We start from the raw sequence: 11470 nt of genomic DNA on the forward strand, positions 1-11470 counted from the left end.
ACAGTATTTTTGTGAGACTGTTTCAAGCCAGTGCTGTGATATAGCAAGTAAGGGGTTAAGTTTTTGTATTAGATTAACTGCCCCAAACTCTTTTCATTCTTAAAACCATTCACAAATTATGGGAACAAATTAGAGGAAACAATTTGTTGGAGTAGCTGTCCAAGTTTCTATTGTCGCCTCTGAAGCATGTGTTTACTCTGCAGATGTAGTGTAGATATCCTGGAGTTAGCTTGAAATGTACTAATTCAGGTCCTGGGAACAGTTTTACTGCACAGTAGAAGCAGTGAAGGAACTCAGGGTTTATTGAGCAACACTGAAGTAACTTCACTAGATACCTGACCTCTGTTTAAGGTCAATTTTAGTTTAAGTATTTTAAAACTATACTACAGATAATTTTAGATGTACCTTCAGATACTCTTCTACAGTTGTTTAGTTCAAGGGCCAGATTTCCTTCCATGCTTGATTTCATTTCTGTAAGTCAGTGCAATATTTTTTTCCCTTAATAAATCCCTGAAAATAATGCTTAATTTAACCATTAGCCTCTGCATTGCTTGAGGGCTAGTTTTGGCTACTCTTTCTTCATAGTCTTCTCTTTTTTTAAACACAGTAAATGGAAAAGTCCATTAATGTTTTAGTAGCAGTATTTTGTTTAGAAGGATATTCAAAACCACATGCTTTCTAAGAATGTTTCATCAGCTCACTATGTGTATTCATTCTGTTTTATAGCTCTTTTCCAAAACACCACAAGCAGTTACTGCGCTTTCTAAAGGACTCCTGACCTTTTGCATCTTCCTAAGTCGTATCTAGATGTCACCAGTGTTTCCCATGTTAACAGTTCTGAGCATGTTTTACTATATGTGCCTTCGGCGCCGAGCTAGGACAGCAACGAGGGGAGAAATGAACAGCCGGAGGGCTATTGAATCAAACACCCGAGCCTTACCTATCAACGTTGAAATAGTTCAGTATGCCAAAGAAGTGTTGGATTTCAGCTCTCACTATGGTAGTGAAAACAGCATGTCATACACCATGTGGAATTTAGCAGGTATTCCAAACGTGTACCCTAGTTCTGGTGACTTCACTCAGACTGCTGTCTTTCGAACTTACGGGACCTGGTGGGATCATTGCCCTAGTGCTCGGCTGCCGTTCAAGAGAACACCACCCACCTTCTGTAGCCAGGACTATGTGGAACTTGCCTTTGAGGAACCAGTTTATCCTACTGCAGTGCACATTCTGGAAACGTACCATCCTGGAGCTGTAGTCAGGATTTTGGCATGCTCTGCAAATCCTTACTCACAAAATCCACCAGCTGAAGTAAGGTAATTCTTTTCCCCTCCTTTATGCTTTCCTGTGAGATGTTAAATGCTACAAATAATGCGGTTTAGAAAACTTTACTCCCAAGTATTTCTCTGGTTTGAATCTGACCCACTAATGTTTTCTTTATTTCTGCATGTTTTTAAAACTGTAGTGACATGTTTTCATAGCAACTTCAGAGATGTGGATTTTTTGGTAGGAATTAATGCAGATCCCAGTATCAAACTGAATTTGTGTAATGGTCGTTTTTGTTTTGTAATTTTTATGAGCTATAATTATTTTGTATGTACAAAAATCCGTTTTGAAATGACAGTTTTGAGTTCCTCTCTCCAATAAGGAAAGCAAATTGTGTAGAAGAGGCTGAGGAGTCACAATGGCTGTGTCATCCCTTTTGAAGTAGCCAAGAACTCTCTCCTCTCCCTGCATCCTTTAGATTGTATGTGTAGTACAATTGGGCACTGTAGCTATTCATATGGAAATGAGACCAAAACCAGAAGCATAGAACAGTTGGACAAAAGGTGATGCTGTTTGTCTGGTATTTATTTTCGGTCTGATCGAAGGGTGTGAGCTGAGCTTCATTTTTACACTTGCTTCATAGACTGAAAGAAACTGATTTGATCCTATTGCTTTTCCTCATAGCAGGAACTCTTGATGAAATTCTAGACACTCCAGACCTACCTGGGGAATAGTAAGATAATAAAGAAAAACAGTGTATGGGGTGTGAAGCTCTTAGTGAGGAGGTGAGGAGATAGAAATGGAAGGAGAAAGAGAACAGATACAAGCACATAGTGGGGAAAAACATGGGTAAAAACTAGCAGTATGTGCAAAGTACTCAGTATAAATTAAAAAAAATAAAAATTATACTAAGCCCATATAGGAAAGGAGAAAATGTCAACAAATAACTTTATTACTTTGAAGTGCACACTTTGGTGGTGCACCCAAGCATGTTAGCATGTTAACTTGGGTGCTGGGTGTCTTCTCCCTGACCTGCCTTTTACAAATGCAGCTAAAGAATGTACTTTTAGGTCTAACTTATTATCCCATGCTTCCAGTATTGGGCTGTTGATGTTTATTTGTAAACCCTGGAAAATCAAGTGTCATGTTATATACTAAATTCCCAATTAATCTATTTTGTGTGATTCTGTCATCTATTGTAGTGTAGTGCATTGTTAGTTTTACAGCTCTCTAATAATTATATACTGATGAAAAGCTAGTGTGAAATAGCTTTTGGCCAGTTACTCTGGGAGCTTTCATTTTACTTCTTTGTTTTGTGATATTAGGAGAAAACTCTTGACTGAAAGGGCTGTCAGGCACTGGAACAGGCTGGCCAGGGAAGTGGTGGAGTCACCATCCCTGGGTGTATTTAAAAGATGTGTAGATGTGATGCTTAGGGACACGGTTTAGTGGAGAACTTGGCTTTGTGCTAGGGTAACAGTTGTACTTGATGACCTTGAAGGTCTTTTCCAGTGAAAATGATTCTGTGGTTGATTTTACTACTTTATTTTGTGATGTAGCACAGAATCATGTAGAGATAATCTCTGTAACTGCTGATAATGTTGCATTAGGGTAATGGTAAGACAGTGTGCTGCAGGGCAATAATAGAAGGATAAAATTCCAAGTAGTAAGCTAAAGCTGGTTTATAAAAATGTCTGCTTAGGTTTTGGTTCATAAAACAATATACTTTATTTAGGTTTGCGTAAAGATCAAGAAGTGTTGAAGGAAAGCTCAAGGGATGTTAACTGAACGAGCTATTCAGTGAAGTGCACTTAAAAAAAGATAAAATTGTTCAGAGAGTTAAGAGAAAATGGATGTGGAAATACTTAATATACAGTTCTCTGGGATGTGCTTTATGACTTCTCTTTGGTTAGGGTCGGACTGAAAGCTCAGACTTTCCCTTATTCGTAAAAAAGGGTGAAGTTTCTGTAGTATTCTGCTTTTTAATTTATAGGCAGGAGTATCTTCTGTTCTGTCTACCTAGGTTAGCAACTTTTTGGCTAGAAGGCACTTTTCTTGGGTAGCCTTAAAACCAGTTGCATCTTCAGTACTTGCCAGTCATGGTGCTAAAGAAGGGACTTTTGTTTTTCCTCTTGGCTTACTTTTCTTTAGCAGGACTTTACTGTTCAGAGCTACATATTTAATTTGTCTCCTTTTTTCTTCTGAAAAAGACAATCATGTCTCACACATGGTGTCTTGAAAGGAAGATGAAGGAACCCTTTCTCCACATGAGGTATGCAGTATTTTCTCTCTGTTTTCTCAGCTTTATGAGAGGAATATGATGGCCAGGGAAGTGGTGGAGTCACCATCCCTGGGTGTATTTAAAAGATGTGTAGATGTGATGCTTAGGGACACGGTTTAGTGGAGAACTTGGCTTTGTGCTAGGGTAACAGTTGTACTTGATGACCTTGAAGGTCTTTTCCAGTGAAAATGATTCTGTGGTTGATTTTACTACTTTATTTTGTGATGTAGCACAGAATCATGTAGAGATAATCTCTGTAACTGCTGATAATGTTGCATTAGGGTAATGGTAAGACAGTGTGCTGCAGGGCAATAATAGAAGGATAAAATTCCAAGTAGTAAGCTAAAGCTGGTTTATAAAAATGTCTGCTTAGGTTTTGGTTCATAAAACAATATACTTTATTTAGGTTTGCGTAAAGATCAAGAAGTGTTGAAGGAAAGCTCAAGGGATGTTAACTGAACGAGCTATTCAGTGAAGTGCACTTAAAAAAAGATAAAATTGTTCAGAGAGTTAAGAGAAAATGGATGTGGAAATACTTAATATACAGTTCTCTGGGATGTGCTTTATGACTTCTCTTTGGTTAGGGTCGGACTGAAAGCTCAGACTTTCCCTTATTCGTAAAAAAGGGTGAAGTTTCTGTAGTATTCTGCTTTTTAATTTATAGGCAGGAGTATCTTCTGTTCTGTCTACCTAGGTTAGCAACTTTTTGGCTAGAAGGCACTTTTCTTGGGTAGCCTTAAAACCAGTTGCATCTTCAGTACTTGCCAGTCATGGTGCTAAAGAAGGGACTTTTGTTTTTCCTCTTGGCTTACTTTTCTTTAGCAGGACTTTACTGTTCAGAGCTACATATTTAATTTGTCTCCTTTTTTCTTCTGAAAAAGACAATCATGTCTCACACATGGTGTCTTGAAAGGAAGATGAAGGAACCCTTTCTCCACATGAGGTATGCAGTATTTTCTCTCTGTTTTCTCAGCTTTATGAGAGGAATATGAAAACCTACAAGAATACAGTCTCTTTTCTGCTTCAGTTCTTGGTTCTTGTTTTCACTTCCAAAAATTCTGAGATGTCAACTAAAAAAAATGTTTTGAAGGTGGAATGCTGTTGATAATGTCAGGTGATTCTGTGTTTAACTGATGTTTTAGACTTAAAGAACTGCCATACTGTTTTCTTCTGTTAAAAAAGGCTATGTTCCATTTACTCAAAGGGTACTCAGGACTTCGTTTTCTTACTATTTTGATACTCAATTTTATATCACTATATTACTTAAGAACTTAAAGTGCTTCTTTCTTTTATATGCTCTGAATCTGTTTCTTCCTGAACACAAATATAGAAAAGACAGGTCATTAGACAGGTTCCTTTTCACCAGTTCTCACTTTGATATAAAACGAAGACCAAATTAAAAGTGGAGTCAAAACTGTTGAGAGTAAAAAGTCTTTTGAGACTTGTTTAAATGTTATGCTTGGTGGATTATACTAGTGGCTATACAGCCAAGTAATCTTTGTTCTCTTTGTCTAGTATTTAAAACATCAGTTTATCCAAGACTTTGCTGTGTGCAAAAGCTTCTCACCCACAAGAGGCTCTTGTATGTTCACGTACTGCAGTCCTTGCTCAAGAGGACTTCATATATTCTTGTAGAAAAATGGCTGTAGCCTGCATCATTGGCCAGTATGTTGCTTTGTTGCTCAGTTTATGCTTGAGTTGCATTAAAAAACAATTTATGCAGGTGTTCAGAAAGACTCTAGTTCTTTAGTCATGTTCCTCTGTTGCTGGTGCATGGAATTACTGCTGTCAGTTACAGCTTTATTTAGAGTAGTTTTAGAGGTGGGATCAGCTTTTCATGGAATGGGAATAAGCATTTATATTTGTCCTGGTTTGAGCCAGGATGAAGCCAATTTTCCTTTTACTGATTGTTTTTCCTTCAGTAAGCTTTCTTTTAACAACAGTGTGCTGTAGCTAGAGCTGATAAGACACTGGAATGTTTTTCTAACTACTGAGGCTTCAAGGTTACACCTTCACTCTGCCAGCTCAGACAGTATATGGAGATCTGTGACCCCCCCGTAGGAGGCTGAGTTAGACAGACAGCAAAATTGGCCAGAGATATTCCATATATCTACGTAAGCTTAGAGGAAGTCAGAGATCACAGAAGACAACTTCCTTCCTGCTTCTTCCCTTCTCTTCCATCCATGGCCGGTGTCCAGGGAGGACTCCGTCCATCCATCACCATCAACCCCCAGGCTCCAGCTCTCCTGACCCTCATCACTCTGTGCTTTCTCCAGCAGCAACCTGGGATTTTTCAGGACTGTTTGCAGCTCAGGAGATGCTGTGGGAGTTGCTGGGGGTGGGAGGAGGCGAGAGGCTTTTGCTCATACCTGAACATATCTGTATATAATTGTATATATTTTCTTGTGTCATTCATTAGTGCTTAATTAAAGCTGTGTAGTTTAGTTTTCAATCCAGCCAAGTCTCTCTCTTTTTCTCTCCTTCCCTACCTGGGTGGGAGGGGGAGGGGATCGAGAGCATTGTTGTCAGACCTGAGTCAAACGGTGACAATATTTCAGAGTGCAATGTAATAGTCCCAAATAATTCTAATGCTTAGAGCACAACAGTTAATTTGAAGTTTCTTTTTCTCTGTCCTCTCATATCTTTTGCTCCTTCAAACACAGAAGACATGACATCACTCTCCTCTGCATAAAACAATTTAAAAAAACCATAAATGTCAGAGAAACTGCTGTTGTTACACATGGATATCTCTTGTGTTTTTCATTAGTGCAAATCACACCTTGACTGGTGAGAAGTTTTTGGTAATTTCTCAAACTCTACTAACGTATGTTAGTATCTGTGTATTTCTTACATGAATTATCTGAGTGCAGAAAATACAAGGAACAATTAATAATCTGAGATGAACGGAGTATTTCAGCATATAGTCTTAGTTTTTATGTGGTGAAGAAATCCCTCCAGTTTGTGTGTTGTGTTGTGATTATTATACCAGTATAGCTGTAAGATTTTGTACTGAGATTAATATTCTGTGTACTTAGGGTTTGGTGACAACCATGAGTTCCTCTTCAGCCAGAGGAAGCAGAACTCCACACAGGTGTGATGAGGGTGTTGCACCTGACAGTAGCATGAGCTGAACACAGCCAAGAGGATTTTCTGTTTCTCGTGGTGTATTGGATGGATAAGTTACAGCTAGCCTCTGTGATGAGGGAAAGGTTTTCTTTCCTCTTTCTCTTTCCTCCTCATTTCCCAGAAGGCTTACTGTTGGAGATTGCCTAATGGCTTCTTCCTTGTCAGCCCCTCTGAAACATTCTGATACTCCTAATAGTTAACTGCTGGCAGACAGAGAGAGTTTGTGTGCTGAAATGAGAACTTGCAGGTCATAGATAGATTTCCACCTTCTTCCTTTTAGAAAAATAACTTTGCTTTTTAAATTTGGAATACAAAAGAAAGAAATAGTGCCTGTTCTTCTGTTATGGTCGTTTTTTAACTTGACAGTTTCTCTTACCTTCTGTACATTATAGCAATACCACATATTCATACACTTTTTTGTAAAAGCTCGAAACCAGCAATTGCTAACTAGTCTGGGTTATGTGGCAGTGCTTGGGGTGATGTTTCAGAGCATGTCCTTACTGCTGTGCAATGATTGCTTCTTTACTAGATAGGAGATTGTTTTGTGGTATTTTTTCCTTATTTTCTACAGATAAAATACAACATTGATTTGGTTGTTTCTCATGGGTGAGATATCATTATCATTGGACTGACTGGAAACAGTTCCAGAAGTAGCAGTGGCAACATTCTGCCTTGTGTGTTCCTACCATTTATTTCTATTTAACTTCATTTTTTTCCCCATGTAATTTAGGATTTTGCTAGGTGCTTTTTTGAACAAAAATCTGTTTGGTTTCAATTTTGTAGATCAACAGCTTGACTTAATATTTTCTAGGTTAGCTGTGTATGCTGCATGCAAAGTTCCTTTCTGTTTCTGAAGCTCTTAAAGCCTGTAGAGGCAGAAGCTGCTACAATCTGAAGAGCAGGCTGAGGAAGGTGGACAAAGTCAAAGGTCCTCTCCTTTCATTAGGAAGTCTGTTGTGTTAATGCAGTAGGCTCACTCTGAAGTCTAATCCAGGTGGGAATGTTGCAGCTTTGTTTGCTGGCAGCCAGGATTTGAATAAAATTTTTGGATGGGAAAAATCCCCTGTTCTGATAAAGAGAGTGAAGCAAAAAAGACAGTGTCCAGATCCAGAGCATGTAAGAGAGTGAGTGGCATTTGGATGATTCTTCTACCTTTTGGTCCCTGTGAGTCTCAGTTGAAGGCACCCAAAACACTGCTGATACCATCAACACATGACAGTGTGATAAGGGACCTTCAGGGCTGTATCTCACCTACGTGTAGCTCACAGCTTAAGTTCTAGCTGTTTGCATCCTTACTTATAACTTGTTTTGACGTCTTCAGGGAAACAGCTTTTTCTTGTCCAAATGAGTGTCATAGAAGAATGAATTCTGAGTTCATGGGACACAGTCATTTTTGAGAAATCCATACAAATCTCATGTGGACAGAGCAACTATTTCAAATCCCTTTTGCTCTTTTAAATTCCCTGAGTATTCTGAGTCCTTTTTGCTCACTATGGTATTTCAGAATTGAATTCTCAAAGCACAAATTAAAATCTGTTGTGTGTTCCCCCATAGTGATTAGACTGCTGTGAACTCTACTTACCACCTTGATCCGAATGGTTCTAAAATTGCTCTCGTGGTCAGTCCTTCCCTTTTTTATTTACAAACTCTCAGTTGTGGTGAGGGGTGCACTTTCCAGGTTGTGTTGAACATAGTGGCTGAAGCATCCCTGGTATCTTAGCAGGCAGGAGACCTTTTCTTGTAGGTAGCTTACAGATGGTGTACAGAGCACTTGCTTAGGTAGGAGCAGCTGGTATGTATTACAATCACATGTAATGCTTGTAATTGTTGCAGACATTACAATTTCAGAAAAGTTGTGGTCATATTATTCTCTGAGTTTTCTTAATGTTTTCCTTGTTAGTCTGTCTGAAAGTTCCCTTCTTTTGGCTTTTAACACAGCTGCAAGTTTCTTGGGACAAGGCATTTATTTTTTGTGCCTGAATAGCTCATAGTGCTTTATTCACTTTCTACATCAATCTCAATTTTACAATGCAAGAAATCTCAGCAGATTGCAGGCAAAGTTTAATCTTGTCTTCCTGCAGAGAAATCTGATTACTTTTTCTAGGAGCCACTTTTCCAAATATTCTTTCTTATTATGTATTTTCTTCAGAAGGAATTGGATCGACTCAGGCATCATCACAAAAAATTAAACAAGCATTAAATATCTGCTTTCATTTGACAGAAACCTTGCAAATATGTTTCTTAGCCTAAAAATCACTAGACTGGATTTCTCTTCACGGTAAGGGAAAGAATGGGAATTGTATTTTTTTTTACCACATAGATGTATGGAGTCTTTAGTATAAGAACTTTGAGCAGAATGAGTTCCTGGATATCTTCATGAGGTAGAGAAGTCTTATGGGAAAACTGAGTCCATTAAAGCTGAATGGGAAAACTTCAAGTTGTAATTTTCTTCAATCATCAGAGGAAATAATACAGATGTTACTGCCTCTCATTCAAGCTTTGCATGGTAATGTAAAGACTGAAGCTTTCTTGCACACTGCTGGTGAAATCTTCTTATCAAAACACTCTCATTGCAACATCTTTGACTAGCTGTTCCTCTGTGTTTGCAAGACTTGAGGACCAGCAATGCCCTACCTTCAGTCATTTGGTTCTCCTTGGGTTTTTTTGAGAGCTACCTAATTAACTCAAAGTGTGGAGGGAAAGAACTTTGAATACTTCACAGTTGCATCTTGGGATTCAGTTTCTCATTGTTTTGGGTTAAATAGTCTATTGAGCATCTTAAGCTTGGAAAATACCTTTTTTTCAAAAGATTTTGAAATGGGATAGCCATAACAAAAACATGCTCTGGAACGGGAATGCAGTTCTTTCTGAAGCCTCTTGGAAATGTAGACTTTTTTGTTCTGTTTCCAACTGTGGAGTCTTCACTCCCACCAATAGAATCATGGAATCGTAGAATGTTAGGACTTGGGAGGGACCTCTGGAGATCATACGGTCCAACTCCTCTGCCAGAGTAGGGCCGACTAAGGCAGGTCACACAGGAACACATCCAGATATGTCTTGAAAGTCTCCAGAGAAGGAAACTCCACAACCTCTCTGGCCAGCCTGTCCCAGTGCTCCATCACCCTCACAGTAAAGAAGTTTTTCCTCACGTTGAGGTGGAATTTCCTGTGTTCCAGTTTGCATCCATTGTGCCTTGTCCTATCACAGGGCATGACTAAAAAGAGATTGGCCCTTCCTTCTTGACACCCACCCTTCAGATTTTTATATACATTAGTAAGATCCCCTCTTAGTCTTCTCTAGATTAAACAGCCCCAGGTGTCTCAGCCTTTCCTCATAAAACAGGTGTTCCAGTCCCTTAATCATCTTCATAGCCCTCTTTTGGACTCTCTCAAGTAAATCCCTATCCCCCTTGAACTGAGGAGCTCAGAATGGGACATAATATGGACCCTGTGTGTAGATAAAATGGACAAATCTGTAATTATTACAGGTAGCCCAAGTGTCAAAGTGCTGATTATGGATCAAGAGGCCGCTTCCAGTTGCAATATGGGTGTATTAAGAGTATGCCAACACTTAGAAAAGACATACGAATGCTAACTCAGAGCTGTGTGTGGTGCTACCAAGGGAGAGGAAAACATCAACCTGGTAGACTTGAGGATTTCCAGTTATACTAACAGAGAACTTCTATAAAATTAGACGAGTGCTGTTGATGAAAACAGCATGGCAAGGGCAATGGAAGTTAGTCACTGGTCTTGTTGCTCATCAGCAATTGGTATGTAAGATGTTTCTCAACATTGTAAAGTCATACTACATGTCTTTCTGTTTCTCTAGTGTATTGCAAAGACTGGGAACCAGAAACGCTCCTTGCTGAAGGAGGTTATTTGTCTGCAGTTTGATGAACCTAGGCTTCCAGCTGCATTATTTTTTTCCAGAGCTCTGCTACTGGTAGATGATGGTCTCTCCAGGGCACCAAAGGAGAAGTCAGTAACTGAGACAAATTCTCTTAAAAGTTGATGGTCCGGTGTGTGCTACTTGAGTGAAAAAATAGCCTTGAGTTTCCCTAAGGATAGTTTGAGCAGGTATATGAAAGTGTCTGAGCCAAATGTCAGGTGGTGATCTGGATGTGTTCAGGAAAGGTTATGTGCATTGCCAACATTTAAGCATTTGCTTAGGGAATCGACCTGTGTGAGAGGGCCTGACAATGGGACTATATGTGTTACTTTTTGCCATGAGTTGACATTCATTTCCTGGATGAATGAAATCTTCTCTTAGTAATAAATCTCTCTTATAAATGCTGTTGAAGTTAGGGCAGGGTTGTCTACTTTTCTATGTTGGTAATTTCTGATGTGCCATATATTCACCAGTCCTGCATGTTTGTTTTTAGTTCATGAATTATTTTTCTTTTCCTTTGACAGAAGACTTCTGCAGGCCTCCTGTCCTACTGTAAGGTATTTGTAGAGAGAGGCACGATGCAAGATAGGAAACTTTATCTGTGCATGCTTGAAAATGTCCATCATGAAATTGAAGTTTCAGCTGATACGTATTAATTTTCCTATCATTGAAAGAATAGTAAATATCAAGCTTCTGAGCCTTATTTATACTGTGTGCCATATTTTAGTGAAAATCCTTACATTTGTTTTACTTTCTGTCATGATGGACAAAGCTTAAGCTTTTTGTTCTTGAAAATAAAGCATGTTTGGTTATTTTTTATTTTTTATTTTTATTTCCCCCCCTCCCCATGTGTGTTCTGCAGTATGTGTCTGTGTTGAGCAGTACTTGTAAGTGCAGAGCTGGTAGGGA

The 11470-nt window shown here is 38.9% G+C and overlaps 1 protein-coding gene across 1 annotated transcript in view; it reads left to right on the forward strand.

Moving 5' to 3' along the window:
* Positions 1 to 807: 807 nt before the first annotated feature.
* Positions 808 to 11470, forward strand: part of FBXL4 (F-box and leucine-rich repeat protein 4) — a 49896-nt gene continuing 39233 nt past the window's right edge. The window contains exon 1 of the mRNA XM_010006310.1: positions 808 to 1316. Within this exon, the coding sequence (XP_010004612.1) occupies positions 808 to 1316 (509 nt within the window). The remainder of the gene's footprint in view (positions 1317 to 11470) is intronic.

The sequence above is a fragment of the Chaetura pelagica genome, unplaced genomic scaffold (assembly GCF_000747805.2).
Source record: "Chaetura pelagica isolate M959 unplaced genomic scaffold, ChaPel_1.0 scaffold399, whole genome shotgun sequence".
NCBI classification, from domain to species: Eukaryota; Metazoa; Chordata; class Aves; order Apodiformes; family Apodidae; genus Chaetura; species Chaetura pelagica.